Source organism: Hylobates moloch, unplaced genomic scaffold (assembly GCF_009828535.3).
Source record: "Hylobates moloch isolate HMO894 unplaced genomic scaffold, HMol_V3 SCAFFOLD_1, whole genome shotgun sequence".
NCBI classification, from domain to species: domain Eukaryota; kingdom Metazoa; phylum Chordata; class Mammalia; order Primates; family Hylobatidae; genus Hylobates; species Hylobates moloch.
The window spans coordinates 198,258,500-198,280,642 of record NW_026652276.1 but is presented as its reverse complement, the minus strand read 5'-3'; the positions used below and the strand labels follow the sequence as shown (position 1 = coordinate 198,280,642).

At 34.4% G+C, this 22,143-nt stretch overlaps 1 protein-coding gene across 2 annotated transcripts in view; it reads left to right on the top strand.

The window, feature by feature from the left end:
- Positions 1 to 22,143, top strand: part of ASZ1 (ankyrin repeat, SAM and basic leucine zipper domain containing 1) — a 64,210-nt gene that overhangs the window by 26,554 nt on the left and 15,513 nt on the right. For both annotated transcript variants that reach the window (XM_058435698.1, XM_032753504.2), the window contains 6 exons: positions 14,832 to 14,943; positions 15,780 to 15,914; positions 17,538 to 17,662; positions 18,510 to 18,585; positions 19,585 to 19,641; positions 20,602 to 20,711. In XM_058435698.1, the coding sequence (XP_058291681.1) occupies positions 14,832 to 14,943; positions 15,780 to 15,914; positions 17,538 to 17,662; positions 18,510 to 18,585; positions 19,585 to 19,641; positions 20,602 to 20,711 (615 nt within the window). The remainder of the gene's footprint in view (positions 1 to 14,831; positions 14,944 to 15,779; positions 15,915 to 17,537; positions 17,663 to 18,509; positions 18,586 to 19,584; positions 19,642 to 20,601; positions 20,712 to 22,143) is intronic.

Sequence of the window (22,143 nt, the reverse complement as noted above, 5' to 3'; positions counted from 1 at the left end):
ACTCCCCCTTTTCCAGATTCTTGATTCTTGAAGTTCTCAGTGCTTTAGTAGACCTGAACTCCAGTTTTTGTGTTGGAGTTCCCCATCACCATAAGAAGGTCTAAAGGTACTGCTTTCTGCTAATGCTACCCATTAGCATTTGCCAATGCTAATTGGCAAGTGTCTAAAGGGAAAAAGTGGAAGAGGATATAAAACTCAATTCACCAAATGCTGCTTTTCTCTCCAGAAGCCTGGCTTCTCCCGTTCTGGCAGCCTTAGTTTTTCTACTGTGTCTCCAGGCATATTTGTATTTTATCAGCTTTTACAGTCTTTTTCAGTGGGAGGTTTGAGCTAACAAAACTCTTCTGATAGCTGGAAATGGATATGTAATTCCTAGCATTTTATCATTGTCAAAATTTCCTTTATCATAGTTGTTTCATTAATCTCTCAAGTATAGACTGTTTTAAGCAGATTAAAAAGATCAGATAACACCGAACTATATGCAAAAATATGACATGAAGACCAACCATTTTACCCTTAGTACAGAGAAGTGACAAATACATCACTGTGAAAATATATTATTTTTCTGTCAGATTGAGTTTTGCTTTCTGCTTTTCTTTGAATGCCCTCTAGTGGAAATTTTATTGAAATGAAATAGCCAGAAATTGAGACTAACAAAAGGGTTCTGTATCATCCAGAAATAAAGTTTAATTATGGTTACATAATGTACGTAAACTTTATTCTTTTTAACCAACTCTTATTTTTTTAAGTTTTATTAAAATACAGTTACATATTGTAAAGCTTAAAGTGTAGAATTCGATGGTTGAAATATATTTACGGCATTCTGAAACCATCACCATTATCTAATTTTGGAACAATTTTATCATTCCCAAAAGAAACTTAATATGCATTGGCTGTCATTGATTCCCACCCAAACCTCCCAACCCCCACCCCTTAGCAACCACTAATCTAGTTTATAACTCTATAGATTCGCCTGTTCTGGACACTTTACATGTAGCCAACTCTTGACTATAAAAAATTTTGAGGAAGCCTGGTAGATGAAGAAAAAAAATCACTTAATGTCATTGGTTTTTAAAATTGGTTTCTGTTACACAATTAATACATGCTAAACGTTAAGAGTTAGGAGATGAAAGATCCAGTCCTTGCCTCAAGAATTTGACAGTACAGAAGAGATTCCAAGGCTATAGGCATTTACAATATAGGAAGATTAGAGGTAGTAGAAAGTGTCTCTAGGAACAAAAACTGGGAAAACTTAACTGAGATGCAGATGACAAGTGAAACCTTCCGAGAGGTTCGTTCCTCAAACTTAGTTGTTTTTTATTGTTTGGTTTTTGGGGGTTTTGTTTTGTTTTGTATTTTTTTAGCATTTAGTTTCAGCTTCGTTCAGTTTTGAGACACAGTCTTGCTCTGCGCCCAGGGTGGAGTGCAATGGTGTGATCCTGGCTCACTGCAGCCTCGACCTCCTGGGCTCAGGCCATCCTCCTGCCTCAGCCTCCTAAGGAGGTTGGACTACAGGTGCATACCACCATGCCTGGCTAATTTTTTAAATTTTTTGTAAAGACAGAGTCTCACTATGTTGCCCAGTCTGGTCTCAAACTCCTGGGCTCAAATGATCCTCCTGCCTTGACCTCCCAAAATGCTGATATTACAGGTTTGAGCCACTGCGCCCAGCCTCAAACTTTGTTTTGAAGGATAAGTAGGAGTTAGCCAACTGAAGATCGTAAAAATGAATATTCAGTTTAGAGGTAGGTGCATGTGTAAGTGGAGAAGGATGAAAGAGCCTGTTTCATTTAGGCAGTTGTAAATAGTGTATCTAGAAATATTTTAACCAGCTCATGAGATATTAAAGTAGAAAGTGGGTCAGAATTGACCCACTTTGGCAGAGGCTAGATAATAACGTGTAATCCTACTGAGAGATATGAATTTTATCATGAAAGCTATTGAATAAGAAGAATGAACATACTAAGGTTATTCTGACAGCAGATTGAGGATAAATTGGAATCAAGAAATCCAGTTAAAAGATTATTGCAAGAGCAACTAAACAGTGTTTCATCAGCACTATACCTGCCAGTATGTATAGAGATACTTCTGTCTTTATAGTGGCTGTACAATATTCCACTGTATGGATGTGATACCTTAATCCAGTATTTCATTGAAGAACACTTGGATTGTTTCCATGTTTTTAGTTTCACAAAAAAATACTACAGTGAACATCTTTGGCAATTTGAATAGATTTTTTGATAGAACACATTCCTAAAGTGGAGTTGCTGAGACAAAGGTAGATGTGTATTTAGAATTGTGATAGTGTTATGGGAAGGTAGGCCTTGAGCGTGAGACGTCCAGGTTCTTGGCATGTTGAACAGAGTTGAGTAAAATGCACAAAGTAAGAAAGGTACGACAAAACAGCGAAAGTAGGGATATATTGAAGCGAGATAACACTCCATAGGATGGGAGTGTTTTAAGCAGATTAAAAAAGATCAGATAATACTGAACTGCATATAAAAATATGACATGAAGACCAACCATTTTACCTTTAGTACAGAGAAACGACAATACATCATTTGTGGTTCAGGGGCCCTGCTCACAAGGTTTTCTGGGGTTTAAGTACCCTTTTTGAGGTCTCTATTGGCTACCCACTATGTGAATGAAGGATTTGGCCTGTGGCCGATTAATAGCTGAGATGAGTTCGCCTGTAGCCAACCAGAGGCCAGAGTGGACTGGTGTCCTGTGCAGATAAAGGGATAGCCCACGCTTGGCCCACGGCCAATCCGTGGCACTTTCCCTTTCCATCTGAGACTTAGTGGAATGGAGAGGCTTATAGAGGGAGTAGCCTCTGATCCTTTGTTACTAGGCTGTGGAGAGATGGGGATTTTTCTTTTGATCCAGCTTTAGGAAGTTAGCATGAATTGGCCTTATGTTCTCTGCCTTCAGACCCAAGTGTTTTCCTCCAGCTTCAGGAAATTAGCACGAATTGGCCTTAAATTCCCTGCCTTCAGACCCTATTCTCCTGCCTCAATAGGTGATACCAAATCATCTTCTGAAAAAATTGAAAACCTTTACACTATCTCCAACAGTACTTGAGAGGACATACATAGTGACAGCACTAGATATTTTTTGTGTTCTCAGCTTTACAGTTTGATTTGCAAGTAATGACGCCTCGTTTTAGTTTGCATGCTTTTTAATAATACTCAATTGATTAGTCTTGCACATTTTTGTAAGTTGTTGTTTGTATTTCTTTGTCTACTAATTGCCTGTGTACTTTGTAGTTTTGCTGTTTGGTGGTTCACATGTTTCTTACTGATTAAGAAGAATCTTTTGTATATTGGATCTTTTACTTTGGTTTTTTATTGCGTTTGGTTTGGTTTGGTTTGGTTTGGTTCGGTTCGGTTCGGTTTGGTTTGGTTCGGTTCGGTTCGGTTTGGTTTGGTTCTGTTCGGTTCGGTTCTGTTCGGTTCGGTTTGGTTTGGTTTGTTTGGAGACAGAGTCTCACTATGTTGCCCAGGCTGGTTTTGAACTCCTGGGCTCAAGAGATCCTCCTGCCTCAGCATCCCAAGAAGTTGGACTATAGGTGTGTGCCACCATGTCTGGTAGGTATTTTTTAATTCTTTTAGGTCTTTTAATTATTTTATTAAATTAAATAATTTTGTTTTTAATTTAATTATTTTAATACATGTAGATGCTATTTCTAGTTTGGCTTTTGTTTATGCTTTAAAATTTTTTATGTTTTGATTTTGAATGCATTTTTGGAGAAAAAATGTCAGAAAGATAACTTCCAAAAAAAGTGTTAGGCTCAGAGATTTTAATAGGTTACTTATTTTAAACTTCCAAGGAATAGATTACATTAATACTATCAAAACCTAAGGGGAAAAAAAGCCTTTCATTTCTTGTTTATCAAGCAAACATAACACTGATTCTGAAATCCAATTTAAAAAAGATCCACTTAAAGAAATCTTATAAATCAATCTTAGTTATGAACATGGATACACAAATGTGTAAGTGGTTAACACTTAATGAAGTATTAGCAAATTTAATGTTATCAGCAAAGTAAATGAATAATACACTGTGATCAAATTGATTCATGTCAACTAAACAAAAATGGTTCAATATTAGGGAAACGATTACATAAATAGGTCAGAAGATTTTAAAGGTGGTTATCATTATAATAGATGCCAGAAAGATATTTTATAAAAGTTAAAAATCTCTGATTTTTATAACCTTAGTAAATTTTGATTAGATGAGTAGCTCCTTAATTTCACAAACATATATCTGAAGAGTAAACAAATTACATGTTTAATGGAGAAGCATTAGCAGCATTTGCATTAATGTCAGCAACAAGGCAAGGATGCTTGTTATAAGCACTTTTAGTTTTACCATTGTTTTGGGAACTGTAAGGCAATTCAGTTATGCAAGAAAAATACAAGATGTAGTTAATAATAAAAATACCTATTAATGACTGAGAATTTACTTTGTGCATGGTACTGTTCTTTGTTACTGAATATTATCTCATCACAGATTGTGATACTGACACAAATAGGTGTCACAAATATAGAAACTATTTTATGCTCATATAAAGTTGTAGAAACTGAGACAGTGAGAGTTTAAGAAACTTGTCTAAGCCAGTAAATGTTGAAGGCTAGATTTGACCTAGGCATTCTGACTCCACAGCTTAACATTCTAAATCAGAGGTTGGCAGACCTCTTAAGTTTCACTGGAACACAGCTGTGCTCATTTGTTTATGTATTGTCTATGGCTATGTTCATGATACAACAGCAGAGTTGAGTGGTTGTGACAAATCCCTGTATGCATCACAAAGCCCAAAATATTTACTGTCTTGCCCTTTACAGAAAAAATGTGCTGACTGCTGATGTAAACCATTGAACTATGCCTCTAATTAAACTATTACATCTTCTTTATTAGGAAAAGGAGAACAAAATCATAATTTTTAAATTATATTAATATATGCTTGGTAAACCGAAAATAGTCAACTCAGAAATAACAATCATAAAGTGTAGTAGTTTTTAGAAAACTAATGTGCAAACTTCATTTGGTTTCCAACTCACAAGAAACGAAAAGCTTGAGATTACAATTTGATTTAAAAATGTGAAAGACCTAAATGAAGAAAAATGTAAAACTACACCAAGTAAAATAAAAGAAGATTGAATAGACACGTCATGTTGGCTGGATGTTGGTTGTCATCTTGACTAGGATAAATCAGTATTTAAAAAGACATTTTTAAAAATCTAAATATATAGAATTAAACATCGTATTCAGAGTGCCAGATTGTTTTAACTTGATGAAATTATTCTAAAAATTCTGGAAGAAAAACATGACCAAAAAAAGAATTTTTGGAAAAATAGGCTTATGAATTCAAGCTCTTAAACTGAGAATATGCTAAAGTCTTGCCCTTCCACAGAAAGCTTTAGATATAAAGGTATTAAAATATTTTGATAAAGTTATTTTTGAAACAAAAAAGTTATATCTGGAATGGAAAAAGAGTAACTCGCCAAAGAAAGAAACAGATGAGAAACTCTAGCAATACCTAAAATCTGCATTACTGATAGACAAGGTTATCTTGTGTTCTGTGTTTGGGGGCCTTTGCCATAGACCAGAAGGTAGGTGCACAACCAAAAATCACCAAAGTCTGAGGAATTTAGGTGTCATGAAACAGGGACAACAAATTCAACAAAAGAGTGACTTAAACTAGAGAAAGTGGGAAAAATAGAGGAATCTAAAAAGGCCTTTATTCCTGAACAATAAAAGAGGGATTTCACAAAATAACAATATAAATGAAAAAACAAGCACAGTGAATTATGAAAAAAGGAACTATTGAATATTAAAACTAAGTATTTGTGTAGAAGAGGTAGAAGAGTAGATGGGACTCATCTGAAGAGCTGAGTAGTGGACTAGAAGATAGAGGTGAGGAAATCTCCAAGAATACAACACAAAGGGCTAAAGAAATGGAAAGTATAAAGGAAAGGTAGAGACATGGAGAACCTTTCCAGAAGTCCTAACATCTGTCAAATAATAATTCTAAAGGAGAAAATTGAAGATAGACTATATTTGAAGCAATAAAGACCAAGAGTGTTTCCCAACTGAAGACAAATTGATAGGATTGAAAGAATCACTGAATAAAAGATTTATATACAAATAGATAAATATATATATTTTTAATTAAAATATGTAGACACATCACAATAAACTTCAGAACATTAAGAATGAAGGCAAAAATTCTAAAAGTTAACTACAGAAGAGATTATTTACGTATCAAGAAAATTCCTATCAAGAAATGACCATCTTGGCCAGGCTTGGCTCACCACTGTAATCCCAGTACTTTGGGAGGCCAAGGTAGGAGGACTGCTTGAGCGCAGGAGTTTGAGACCAACCTGGGCAACAGAAATTTTAAAAATTAGCCAGGCATGGTGGTGCACACCTGTAGTCCTAGCTACTCAGGAGGCTGAGGTGGAAGGATGGCTTGAGCCCAGGAGGTCAAGGCTGCAATGAGCTATGATGATGCCATTGCACTGTAGCCCAAGTGACAGAGCAAGACCCTGTCTCCTAAAAAGGGGGGGGGCCAGGGTGGGGGAGAGTATTTATGATAAATTTGTATTAAATTTCCATCATATAATAAGTTTGGTGTTCTAGTAGCTGAAGAGAGAATGAAGCAACATAAAAGTAAACATCTCTTTTCTCATGAAACTATGTATAGTTATTTATTAACTTTTCTCTTTGTTGAATAGTAAGGATAAGCGTGTTGGAGAGGAGAGGACTTAAAAGTAAGTACTGTACTTGAAGAAAATAATGAAATTAAAAGCTTTCAGATCGAGTGGGTGGGAGTGAAACTAAGGGAACGTGATCAATTTAACAAGGTGATTCCATGTCCAAGGAGACATGGAAACATGTATTTATTATGGACGCATGATAAACAGAAAGTGCAAAAATGTCAGAAATAAGTCCAGCCATATTAATAACTAAGAAAAGTAATATAATCGGTTAAATTCACTTATTAAAGTAATAGTAACTCTCATGTTGGCTAAAAGCAAAATCCAGTGAAGTCACACCTAAAAATAAAACATTACATTAGAGTGGAAAATAAATAAAATGATTTTTTAAATGCCATTTATTCAGCAAATATTTATACCTGGTAAATATCAAGACAAAAAAAATACCCCTAGGGTAGTAAATAAAATGCAAGGCAAACATTACTTAAGGGACCAAAGAGAAAATGATATTGATAGAAGCAACAATTTAACAAGATACTTTTAATATATATGGCTTTTAAATACACAGAACAAAAACCAGTAGAACTAAAAAAAGGAATGGAAAATCCATAATCATATTTGAAGACTTTAGTATATCTCTTAGAAAAACAGATTAGACAAAAAATAAAGATATAGAATAATACAATCAACAAGAGTATCTAGTTGCTATTTACCTAGAATTCTGACTTTAACATAATTTACATGCATGGATTATTTTCAACAGAAGTTATGTTGTAGACCACAAAGAAAGTCTTTTAAGAATTTTTTTTTTTTTTTTTATGATACCCGGCTAGGCACAGTTGTTTATGCTTGTAATTCCAGCACTTTGGGAGACTGAGCTGCGCGGATCACCTGAGGTCAGGAGTTTGAGACCAACCTGGCCAGCGTGGTGAAATCCATCTCTACTAAAAATACAAAAAAATTAGCCAGGCGTGGTGGCATGCACCTGTAGTTCCAGCTACTCAGAAGGCTGAGGCAGGAGAATTGCTTGAACCTGGGAGGCAGAGGTTGCAGTAAGCAGAGATTGTGCCACTGCACTCCAGCCTGGGCGACAGGGTGAGACTCCATCTCAAAAAAAAAATAAATAAAGATATATCTTAATAATTTCTGGTAATTTCTGGATTAATTAAAATAGAACTGGTAAAAGTGACAATACAAGGCCTTTATATCAGAACTTGTGTGATTCAAACAAAGCACAGAGGAAAATAATTTTAAATTCATTTATTGGCAAATTAAAATATTGTATGAACAGTATGGTATTATTAATGTTTAAAAATGCCTTTGCTTATTGTATTATTCTATACCTAGAAAACCCTAAAGATTTCCCCCAGAAGACTCCATAGACCTCTGTTAAATGACTTTAGTAGAGTCTCGGGATACTAAATCAATGCACAAAAATCAGAAGCATTTCTCTATACCAATAATGTTCAAGCTAAGAACCAAATCAAGAATGCAATTCCATTTACAAGAACTGCAAAAAATAAAATAATTAAAATACCTAGGAATACATCTAGGTAAAAAGAAGGTAAAAGCTCTCTACAGGAGAACTGAAAAGCACTGCTGAAAGAAATTATAAATGACAAACAAATGAAAAAGAATTCCGTGATCACAGGTTGGAAGACTGCATGCAGTATCACTAAAATATCTGTACTGCCCAAAGCAATCTACAGATTCAGTGTGATTCCTGTCAAATGACCAATGTCATTTTTCACAGAATTAGGAAAAACTATTCTAAAAGTCATATGAGGCCAGGCACAGTGGCTCACGCCTGTAACCCCAGCACTTTGGGAGGCAGAGGGCAGACAGATCACCTGACGGCAGGAGTTCGAGACCAGCCTGACCAACATGGTGAAACTCTGTCTCTACTAAAAATACAAAAATTTGCTGGGCCTGGTGGTGCACGCCTGTACTCCCAGCTACTCGGGAGGCTGAGGCAGGAAAATCACTTCAACCCAGGAGGCGGACGTTGCATTGACCCGAGATCATGCCACTGCACTCCAGCCTGGCAACAGAGTGAGACTCTGTCTCAAAAAATAAGAAAAAAAAATATGAAACCAAAAAAGAACCTGAATAGCCAAAGCAATTCTAAGCAAAAAGAACAAAGGCATCACATTACTTGACTTTAAGCTATACTAAAAGGCTGCAGTAATCAAAACAGTATTGTACAGGTACAGACATAGACATGTAGACCAATGGAACAGAATAGAGAACCCACACCAACAACCAACTGATCTTCAACAAAGTCAACAAAAATAAACAATGGGGAAAGGATACCCTATTCAGTAAATGGCACTGGGAAAACTGTATACCCATATGGAGAAGAATGAAACTGGATCCCTACCTCTTACCATATGCAGAAATCAATTCAAGATGGATTAAAGACTTAAATGCAAGACTTCAAACTACAAAAATCCTAGAAGAAAAACTAGAAAATGCTCTTCTGGACCTTAGCCTATGCAAATAACTTATGACTAAGTTCTCAAAAGCAAATGCAACAAAAACAAAATTTGACAAGTGGAGCCTAATTAAACTAAAGAGCTTCTTCACAGCAAAAGAAACTATCAGCAGAATGGGAGAAAATATTTGCAAACTATGCATCCAACGAAGGACTAAATGAATATCCAGGCTCTATAAGGAACTTAAATCCATAAGAAAAATAACCTCATTAAAAAGTAGGCAAAGGACATAAACAGTCACTTCTCAAAAAAAAAAAAAAAAGACATACAAGCAGTCAAGAAACATGAAAAAGTACTCAACATCACTACTCATCAGAGATGCAAATCAAAACCACAATGAGATACCATCTCACACCCGTCAGAATGGCTATTATTAAAAAGTCAGGCCGGGCACAGTGGCTCACACCTGTAATCCCAGCACTTTGGGAGGCCAAGGCAGGTGGATTCCAAAGTTAGGAGGTCAAGACCAGCCTGGCCAAGATGGTGAAACCCAGTGTCTACTAAAAATACAAAAATTATCCAGGTGCAGTGGCAGGCGCCTGTAATCCCAGCTACTTGGGAGGCTGAGGCAGGAGAATCGCTTGAACCCAGGAGGCAGAGGTTGCAGTGAGCCAAGATTGCGCCACTGCACTCCAGCCTAGGTGACAGAGTGAGGCTTCTTCTCAAAAAAATAAATTAATTAAAAGTCAAAAAATAACATGTTGGTGAGAGATAAGGGAAACATGTACACTGCTGGCAGAATGTAAATTAGTTAAACCACTGTGGAAAACAGTTTGGAGATTTCTCAAAGAACTAAAACTAGAATTACCAGTTGACCCAGCCATCCCATTACTGAGAATATTATACCCAAAGGAAAATAAACCATTCTACCAAAAAGACACTGCACTCATTATGTTTATCACAGCACTATTCACAACAGCAGCTGAGCATGGTGGCTCATGCCTATAATCCCAGCCCTTTGGGAGGCCTAGCTGGGAGGCTCGCTAGAGGCCAAGAGTTCGAGACCAGCCTGGACAACATACAGAGGCTCCATCTCTACAAAAATAAAAAATTTAGCCAGATGTGGTGACACATGCCTGTGGTCTCAGATACCTGGAAGGCTAAGGTGGAAGAATTGCTTGGGCTTGGGAGGTTGAGGCTGTGGTGAGCCATGATTGTACCACTGCACTACAGCCTGTGTGACAGTACAACCCTGTCTCAAAAAAAAAAAAAAAAACCCACTCTTACAAAGATATAGAACCAGCCTATGTGCCCATCAACTCAAGAGTGGATAAAGAAAATATGCCACATATAGACCATGGAATACTATACAGCCATAAAAAAGAAACCATGTCCTTTGCAGCAGCACACATGCAGCTGGAGGCCATTATCCTAAATGAATTAATGTAGAAATAGAAAACTAAAGAAAAAAGGAAACCAAATACCACATGTTCTCACTTATCAGTCGGAGCTACCCATTGGGTACACATGCATATAAAGATGAAAACAATAGGTAACTTGCTCAAGTCCAGCTGCTGGCTGCCCATAAACCAAGAATAGGAGAAATGAGATGTGGTGAAAGGAAAGTAAGTTTATTTATCAAATGCTAGCAATTGGAGGATGGCCAGGCTCATGCCTTCAAAAGACCATTCCAACTTTTTGGGCTAAATAAAGGGGTTTAAGATGGAAAAGATGTGGGAAATATGCAGGAGTGTTGCCCAAGGGTGTAGGTCTACATGACTTGTTTCAATGGTTATCTTGAGAAATTGTCTGTCCCAAAGGTCTGGTTTGCTTCATCCTGACTTTGGCCTGGTAGTGGTAGGCTAACTGTTCATAACTACCCCTAAGTGGGAGCTGTATCTCTCTGCCTGGTTTGTTTCAAAATTGGCCCCTGGATTACCTGAGCAAGCACATAATTAGATAAGCAAGCACTGTTCATTGAAGTGCCTGGTGGGAAAAGTAGAAACAAAGCATTTCAAAATATGTTTCAAAGCTGAAAACAAGAAAGGAAAAAAAGTTTTAAAATGCATTTTGAGGCTGGGATGCTCAGTTAAAAATAGACACTAGGGAATCCAAAAGGGAGGAGGCAAGGAGGGGTCAAGGGTTGAAAAGCTACCTATTAGGTACTATGTTCACTACTTGGGTGGTGGGATTAATAGAAGACCAAACCTCATCCTCAGCAACACACAATATACCCATTAACCAACCTTAACGTGTACCTCCTGAATCTTAAAAAAAAAAAAAAAAAAAAAAAGACTTCTGGATCCAAATTGTTACTTAGACAACTGTAAGTCAGATATATTCAAGTACATCACCATCACCGTGTGTTTATGTATGCATATATGCAAATATTGGGTGCATTTCTAATAAACAGCAATAGATTTCCTGGCTTTTGTATTTTTACTATAAGTTGTATTGTTTTATTTTCATTTCATGTTGTTCATTGCTGGTATGAAGAAATACAATTAATTTTTTAAATATTTCTCTTGAATGCGATAACCTTGCCAAATTCATTAGTTCTAGTACTTTTTTTGTGGAGTCCATCAGGTTTTCTATATACATCATGCTGTCTGTGAATAAAGACAATTTTGCTTTTTTTCCCATCTGGAGGCCTACCATTTTTCTTTTTTTCCTTGTCTTATTCCACTGGCTAGAACTTCCAAAACAATGTTAGGTAGAAATGTGAGAGCAGACATCCTTGTCTTGTTTCTGATGTTGGGGGAAAGTACTCTTTCACCATTAAATATGATGTTAACTGTAAATTTTCCATAGATGCTTTTGTCAGGTTGAGGAAGTTCTCATCTATTCCTACGTTGCTGAGTGTTTTTGTTAGAAATAAATGTTGGATTTTGTAAAATACTCATTCTGCATTTGTTGAGGGTTTTTTTCATTTTTAGTTTGTTAATATGGTACATTATATTGATTGATGTTTCAAATATCAAACCAGCCTTGCATTCCTAGGATAATTGCCTGTAGTCATGATGTATTAACCTTTTTATGTGTTTTTGGATTCTGTTAAAATTTGTTAAAAACATTTTTATTTTCAGTGAAGATTATTGGTTTATAGTTTTCTTTCCTTATAATGGCACCCTCTGGTTTTGGTATAAGAGTAATTTGTGCTTCATAGAATGAGTTGGGAAGCATCTTCTCCTCTTCAGTTTACTGGTTGAGTTTGTTTAGAATTGATGTTGTTTTCATTAACTGTTTTGTAGAATTCACCAGTGAAGCCATCTGGCCGGCTGTTTTCTTTGTGGAAAATTTAATTTAATTTATAATTACTAATTAAGTTTTTAAAAAATAAGTCTAGGGCTATTCAGGTTATTTCTTTTTGAGTGAGCTGTGGTAGTTTGTGTATTTTGAGAAATGTATCCATTTCATCTAATTTATTGGCATAAATTTGTTCATAATACTTCCTCATACTTCTAAAATCTGGATAATCTGTACTGATGTTACTTCTCTTGTTACTGATACTAGTAGCTTGTTTCTTCTCTCTTTTTTGCTTAATCAGTCTAGCTAGAGGTTTGAAAATTTTATTGATCTTCTCATAATAAGGATCTGTATAAGAATAAGGAGTTAGCAATATGAAAGTCCTGGGACAGGGAAGAGCACTTGCACAGTTCCTGCAAAGGGGAGATCTTGGCATTTTCAAAGACAATAAACTGTAAGTGGCCAAGAATGGAAGCATGGAGGAGAGCAGTTATGAGACTATGGCAGTAATATAAGTCAGAGAAAGACGATGTTGTCTTAGACGACTGCAGTGGCTAATGAGGTGATGAGAAGTGATCAGAAGCAGATTATGAAGGTAGGGCTAATAGGAGCTGCCAGTGACTTGTACTTGGAATGACAGAGAAGAGTCATGAATTATGCCTAGTCTTAAGCCTGAGTAATGTGGTTAATGGTGGCTGTATGAAATAGGGAAGACTGAGAGGAGCCGATTTGGGTTATTATGGGGGTAAGTGCAGTGGAGATGAGACATCAACAGTTCGGATTTAGATGTAATGAAGAATTTGAATTCGGATGGTTAGTTAATTCAAATAATTTGTTGTTGCCACGTGTGTGTGTATGTAGGGGTTTTTTGTGGCTTTGTTGTTGTTGTTGTTGAGACAGGGTCTCACTCTGGTTGCCTAGGCTGGAGTGCAGTGGCACGATTTCGACTCACTGAAGCCTTGACCCCCCCAGGCTCAGGTGATTCTCCCACATCTGAAGTAGCTGGGATTACAGTTGTGCACAACCACACCCAGCTAATTTTTTTTTTGTTGTTGTTTTTTTTTTTTTTTTTTTTTTTTTTTTTTGTATTTTAAGTAGAGGTAGAGGCAGGGCTTTCCTCTGTTGCCCAGGCTGGTCTCGAACTCCTGGATTCAAGCAATCCACCTGCCTCAGTCCCCCAAGTGGTAAGATTACAGGCCTGAGCCACCACACCTGGCCAGTTGTATATATTTTTTTATGTTTGCTTAAGTTATCCAGGAAATTCAATCTTTACTTCATAAAGATTGTCTATCTAATGAAGCCACTACATAAGAGATATTCAAGGTAGAGGAGGCAATGTTTTACAACTGCCTTAGCATATAATTTCACATAAAACATTCAAATTATAATATACCATGAAATAGAAGAAACAGATATATATGAATTGTGCTAATAAGGACATAGGTGTGAAGTGATCAGATTTCAGGGTATACCTTATGCTAACAAACCTTACAGAGAAATAGTCTATTTGTAGGTTGTATATGTAATGTGAATAACCAATAAAAACTTTTCTTGGTAAGATCAAAACATGGAACTCTGAAATTATTTATTTTTCTTTTCCAAAGTTCTTTGTGTATAAATCAGATCTTGAGGACAACTCAGGAAAATTGGGCTCAGAGTCTCATACCTCCTTTAAAGCAGACCATGATGTTATTATGTTCAGCCCAAGTAGAGCTGATAAAATCTGGTGTCCTTGGAACAGGCCCAGAAGCTGACTAACTTCCAGGAGTAGAAGGATTGAATCTCTAATTTTGGGAAATGGTAAACTACAGACAAATCACTATCCTCTCCCAGAAAGTACTCTTAGGAGAATATTAAGCTGGTTAATCTATTGGACTTACCTCTTTTCTGATTATATATAGTAAGTCTCCCAGTCAGAATAAAATTCTTTCAGTCTCAGACCAAAGTAGAATCATAATAGAATACATTAAGGAATAAAGTTTTTAAATTTACGTTTTTGTTTCAGCAATCCTCTAAATAAAATGTAATAAGCATTTAGTATTAGCAAATCCTTTGAGGGCAGGGACCTTATTTGTGTCATTCATTACTATATTCCTAGCATAAGCATAGTGTGGGTACTCTGATAATTTTCTAGATGAATATGTATATTAGTGAAACTTCATAGTAGAAAGCATGGCTTATTTCATGTATTTTTTAATACATTTCTTCACTAGAGGGTGCTGTGTAAGCATTCAGCACTTTAAAAGTGTCATCTCTTTCACTTGTACTTATTTGCAGGAAGATTGAATTTTTAAATCACCTGATTTCGCAAAAGCTTTCATTCTTTTTGTTTTCAAAGCAGTACTGGTGGTATTGTGTATGGTTAAATTCATGAAAATGAGAGATTAACAGCAGCATTAACACAAATGTTTCCTTTCTTCCTCCTCCTTAGGCGACTTATGACCCCAATCATGTATGCTGCTCGAGATGGTCACACCCAGGTTGTTGCTCTCCTTGTTGCTCATGGAGCAGAAGTTAATACCCAGGATGAGAATGGTTACACTGTGAGAAACATTTTTACAATGTTTCTTTTTGTTTCTGTTATTATCAGTAATCTACGAAAAAAGAATTTTAAGAAGTTATAATTACAAAAGGCCTGGAATATAATTGCTCTCTGGTGAAAAAAAGCAACAGTTGAAATAGAAGGGCATGGTGGCTCACACCTGTAATCCCTGCACTTTGGGAGGCCAAGGCAGGCGGATCACTTAAGGTTAGGAATTTGAGACCAGCCTGGCCAACATGGTGAAACCCCGTCTCTACTAAAAACTACAAAAAATTAGCCGGGCATAGTGGCACGTGCCTTTAATCCCAGCTACTCAGGAGGCTGAGGCAAGAGAATCGCTTGAACCCGAGAGGCAGAGGTTGCAGTGAGCCAGGATTGCACCACTGCACTTCAGCCTGGGCAACAAGAGCGAAACTCCGTCTCAAAAAAAAAAAGAAAAGAAATAGAAATGAGGAATTAACTGACTCTCGTAGTCCTTACTCTTGATTAAAAAAAAAAAAAATTGTAACACACAGCAAAATCTGGGCTCTAAAATATACATAAGAATTCTTTTTGTAGAAAACCCTTCAGTGATTGGCAAATAAATAATTTTATTCCATAACATCAGTTAATTGTATAAAACACTGGTTTTAAAAAATCAATGAGCTTTGCAGTCAGCTTTGCAATTACAGCTTTGGAAATATATTTACATTATATTGTAAAATGAAGAGATTGCATCATTCCATTAATTAACTGTTCTCTTTTTTATTGTGTCATAAATACTGTTGAAAACTTTTCCTGTCTGTCTCATATACACTCCTTCTCTTTAAACAATCTTCTTTTTCCCCCTACTTACAGGCTTTAACGTGGGCAGCACGTCAGGGTCATAAAAATATAGTTTTGAAGTTGCTTGAACTTGGAGCTAATAAAACGCTACAAACCAAAGACGGAAAGATGCCAAGTGAGATTGCAAAAAGAAACAAACATCATGAGGTATCCTTCTGTACCTATTAAACTTATTTTTTGTGGCATATCACATTATCATCTGTAGAATGTTTGTATTATTTTGTTAGAATTAAAAATGTAATTATAGTGTATCTGGCAATTATTAAATGTTTAAATATGTATCTTTCCTCCAGCCAGGTAATGAGAACTTTATTTTGCTAGAGTATTCATCTTCTACAAAACAAGAGGCACTTATAATATAGTAATTTAAAAGCTCTATGAAAGAGTAATAAAATCTTATTCTGGGCCCAGGAATAAAATTGTAATATACTATTTAAACATTTTAAACTGGTCCCAAATTTTAAAAGTAATTTAGTGAAAGCTAGTAAAATGCCAGTTTGAACATGTAACTCAAACATTCTTTTGTAAGTTTAATTAATGTATTAAACAATTAAAAATTAAATTCTTTAAGCAACATTTACTCTTATATGTGTGACGGGGCTTACGATAAAGTGATAATATACCTGGATGTATAATCTGTCATTCAGATGTTAAACTCAATAATAAATACTTGCCATACATTAAATTACTTTACCAATATAAACTTTTGGTCTGAAGATTAAAGCTTTAGCCACAAGTCTGTAACTTCTAAGCAAGGATCAAGTATAGTACAATTATAAAACTAAGTTGTTTAGTTCAAGAGTTTGTAACACTGAGTTCCTGAATTTGAAAGCATGTAAAATTCCAAAGATTCTGTCATGTAATCTTCAAACCATGCCACTTTTACTGCATATAAAGTAACTTCCTCTAACCTTTTAAGCACCCTGATAAACATGGCTATCATTTTCCAAATATTATTCTAATATTTTCAGAATTTTTACAGGGTAAACAGTAATCACTACAGCCTTGTAGAACTTCAAAAAGGAATCTACCATTTTTCTTCTAAACTTTGAAAATTTAAAAACTTAAAATTATGTTATTACATTGTTAAATGTAGAGTAGATGACACCAAACTTGACATAAGAAGTTTATGAACATCAAAGGTTATTTTGAATCATAAATCATTTATTGAAATGAGATTTGATCTTGTATTTTGGCTGATTACGCGATATAACCTTGACTTCCTAAGAGGTTAGATTTTAAAACTCAGGAATTTCACCATATCTTTTTAAGGTGTTCAGTTAGGATTTGTATACATTTAGTCATGCTCATTACTCTCTTCCCACTTAGCAATGTTTTTAAAGTACTATCTTAATATTTAATCTGAGTCATTTATCCAAATGGAATTTTTAGTTTTGCTATATATCTTACCAAAAATATTAATTACTGTCTTCCTTTAATTATTACTATTTTGAATTAGATGTACTTTTTTCTTTTCTGATTATTATAGGTCAAGGAAGCACTTACTTGATATCCCAATTATCCTGATTTGTTTATTATACATTGTATATGTGTATCAAAATATCGCATGTACCCCCCCAAAATACATACAACTGTGATATATCATTTTTTTTAAAGTTGTTGTCAGGGTAGTAAATTGGGAAACATCTGTCCCACTTAGTTGCTAAAATTTCCTTTCTGGATATGAGATAATCATATGTTCGGTTTCTTTTAAGTGTAAGTTACAGTATGCAATGTTAATTATATTTGAATGATGTTAACTTTTTTCAGATCTTCAACTTACTTTCTTTTACTTTAAATCCATTGGAAGGAAAACTTCAACAGCTAACTAAAGAAGACACTATTTGTAAAATATTGACAACAGATTCTGATAGAGAAAAAGATCACATTTTTAGGTAATATAGCATGTTTTAGTTCAACAGAATACCTATAAGTAAAATTTGTGTATATTTTATTGTAGTAAATGTGGTGAATTATTTAAAATATATGATATTTTAAATGTTTACAAGCATTTTTAAATGTCTGGGTTTTTAGTGTTCTCCAGAATTTTAGAAAATTTTTATTCGTTTTTATGTACTAACACTAATGCTAATAACTTTAAATGTAAACTTTAAGTAAGAGATCAACAATAAAATCTATTTTTAAAAGGTTCTGGAATTATATTAGTGTTCAAACAGTATAACACCTTGTTTTCTAATTATTTTTAGTACAGTTCTAATTTTATAAGCTAAAATTAAAGATACACTTTTCCCCCCAGAACACCGCTGTTCAGTACACGGCCAAAAATAATTCTCTCCTTACCCCATTTAAAGTTACTACATTTTACTTATTGCAATTAAAGAGGTGTGTGGTTTTTTTTCGTTTTTTGTTTTTTGTGGGTGTTTTTGCCTCAAACACCTGGGCTCAAGCAGTTCTCCCGCCACAGCCTCCCAAGTAGCTGGGACTACATGTAGGTGTATGCTACTGTACCAGGCTGAGGAGATTTTTATGTGCAGAAATTTTGCAAGGAGTACATACTGGCATATATTTTCATTTTGGGGAAAGATGAGTTATACTCCTCATATATCTTCAATCACAAAACCTTACTTATCCCTTTGATATAGCATAGGTCTGGTGTGCAGATTGAAAATATATTCTACATAAATTCATTATTATTCGTATTCTCTTGCAATATAAATATATATTTATCATTTGTGCATTTATACTGTGCTCTGAAATTGACATTGCTATAAATGTATACAGTTCATATACAGCATTTGGAGATCTGGAGGTATTTTTACATGGTCTTGGACTTGAACATATGACAGATTTACTAAAGGTAAGATCTTATATAACCTACAGTGAGTTATGCATATATGTTAATTTGTTGGTTATATAACATTAGATATTAATTCATAAACATGTCTATGAATAACTGCCAATTTACTTTTCACCATAATTTGTAGTACATCCCGATTTTAAATTTCTGAAAAACATTTCAAAAATGTATTATTCTAGAAATTTACATAAATTAGAATCTGAGATTAAACAGTTTTTACCCACTGTCTAACCTTCATATACACCTGAGCCCTTGGTTTGTTTCTGTAGTTGCTCATCTTCTTGAGTAGAATATTGGAGGAGCATGATTTTAAACCAAACACACCTGGTATCAGATTCTTGCTCTAATGTTTAATCACTGAAATGTGTGACTTAAATATCTCAATTTTCTTCATAAGGATAATAATACCTAGTGTAGGGTTGTCATGAAGGTTAAATCAGATCATATGCCAAGCACTGTCTGGGTGTTTTAAGCATACATTATAGGGTTTGAGTCCATGCCAGTTGTTATCAGCTAGGCAGGGATTCTGAAGCAGTAAAGCACTATTTAAGATAGACTCCTCTTGGGAGTGTGCACATTCTGTTAAAATATTTCAGAGTTGTGCTTCATTGTATAATCTTGAAATGTCTCCCTATTTGGAGAAATCTTGAGTAAAACTACATGATGGTTTAATGTGATACAGTCAGAAATTTAAAATATTCATAAAACATAATTTCTGCTAAATTTTATAGAACTGCTTTTCTTGTAAGCAAATATGAATGGTAATCATTTGAATCTGGAAAACTAGCTATATTTATACTTTTTAGGTGAATATAGTTATTATGATACTCATTACTGTCTACTCAATAGCATAATTCTATATCTATATATCCTGTCCCCTCTAGAAAATTGGAATTTGCTTGAGAGTGAAGCAAGTAACTAACTTAGGAACGTTTGCCTACTTCTCCTTCTACTATTTTAATTATATGGAAAGATGGCCTTTTTTTTCCTTTTATACAGGAAAGGGATATAACGTTAAGACACCTTTTGACCATGAGGGAAAATGAATTTACAAAGGTTAGTATCAATTTCAAAAATTCCGATATATTGTTTGATGTTTTTAAAATTGTGCATCCTTTTCTTCTCTCTTTTTAAAATGCTAGGGCTACAGACAAAAGATTGATCTTTTACTGTGTCCTTGATTAGATATGATTATGGATAACCATATCTAAAATCTTGTGTTAGTGTTAAGTTACTTTAAGAACATGTAATGACTTACAGTTTGGGTGTTTTTTTTTTTTCAGATTGTCATGACATCTCAGCTAAAAGTGATCCTTCAGTTTCAAATGTGAAATAGATTTGTAAAATGGGGCACTTACAAATAAGAGATGGTTTTTTTATGTATATGGGTATTAACACATGTCTCCCAAGCCTTTTGTTTGGTTCTCAGAACTGAGACCTTTTATTTTGCAGTCTAGTATTATCTAATAACATATAGCTGCAGGATGTATTAGAGACACTTTGATAAATAGGATATGTAAAAAGCAATGATCTGACTGCATGACCACATTGGAAACTTGACATTTTTAATATCACTAAAAATCAGTAAGCATACTACAAAACTAAATTCAGTATAGAAAATTTAGTTTAACACTAAAGGTAGAATACAAACAAAGATAGGGCTTAATTCTCATTTATCACTGATAATATTTTAAATAAAAATTTGAAGGAAATTTTGTTTTACTGTGTTTTTTTGAAATATTACATATTAAGTTCTAGTAATTCGTTTTGGGAGTCCATCATAGTTATGTATTGCAAAAAAAAATTGACTATAATTATTATATATCTCAATATTCTAATGCTGTAACTAACATCAATCACAGTTATAAGAAAAACATATATTTTTTAGAAATGTGTTATTTTTCCAATAGATGCCTATTTTTTCAAGATGTGAATTCATCAAGAAAATAGCGATTTTGAGTTTTAAATTACTCAAGTATAACTAACTTACTGTACCTTAAAATTGTTTCTGCTTAGAATGGAATTACCAGTAAAGACCAGCAGAAAATTCTGGCTGCTCTTAAAGAACTACAGGTAGAAGAGATGCAATTTGGAGAGCTATCTGAAGAGACAAAGTTGGAAATCAGGTAAAATTAACTTATTTGTTTACATTATTAATAGTGTTAAGAACCAATTGTTCTTTTTAGTTTAATTTTCATAATGTCTGAGTCATTTTACTTGATACCATCATTTTCCAAGGGTAATAGATTTTGGAAGATACTATGTTCTGAAATTAGATGTGTTTTGTAAAGTCAATTTTTATAAAGTCATTTACCAAGAAGCAAACAATATGTCTTCTTGTTAACTCACATAGAAATATTTTTGTTTTATTTTTTCATTGCGTCTTGCTAAATTGAACCTTACAAACAATCCCATGCTTTTTATAGTATACCTTTAAAAATCATTTTAGAGGTTAAATTGAAAATTCAAAGTAGTAATATTTTCACTTAGGGCAATAAGAAAACATGTCTCATGTAGCTCAGTTCTATTTTCAGCTTTACTGTATGAGAAATTATGTTACCAATATGTAAACTTCATTTCCAATATTATGAACTTGTCAAGCAATGGTTAATAATCCCAAATCTATTTTGAAAATAATATTTGATTTTATTAATATATTATAGAGCAATAAATGATTTTTTTTAATTTTTTGAAATATAGATTCTTGGGACATTTCAAAGAGAGACACAGGGAAGTCCTATGCATTTTTCACCTAGTTTTGCCCAGTATTAATATCTTTTGTAACTGTAGGACAATATCAAAACCAGAAAATTTACATTGGTACGACCCATAAGGCTTACTCATATTTCATGTGTTATGCACTTATTTGTGTGTGTATATATATATAATTTTATCACATTTATAGCTTCATGTAACTACTTCCGTGTTCAATGTACTTAACACAGGGCTCTCTCATAATAACCCTTTATAGCCACATCTAACCTTCTCCCCATCCCAACTCCTAGCAGCCAATAATTTGTTCTCCATCTTTTTAATGATGTTATTTCATGAATATTATATAAATAGAATCATACAGTATATATCCTTTTGAGATTAACTTTTTTCAATCATCCTAATTTTCTTGAGGTTCATCAAAGTTGTTGCATGTATCAGTACAATAGTTAATTCCTTTTTATTGCTGAGTAGTATTCCATGGTATGTATATACCACAGTTTGTTTAACCATTTATCCATTGAAGAACATTTGAGTAGATTTTAGTTTTTAGCTATTCCAAATAAAACTGCTATGAACATTCATCTACAAGATTCTGTTAGAAAATACATTTTCTTTCTCTGGGATAAATGCCAAAGAGGATAATTGTTAGGTTGTACGGTGGTTGCATATTTAGTATATTTTAAAACTGCCCAACTGTTTTCCAGAATGGCAGTACTACTTTACATTTCTAGCAAGTGTATGAGTGATCCAGTTTGCTCTCCATCCTCACAAGCATTTGGTGTTAGCATGATTTTTTTTAGCCATTTCTGATGGGTATACAGTAATAGCTTGTTGTGTTTTTAT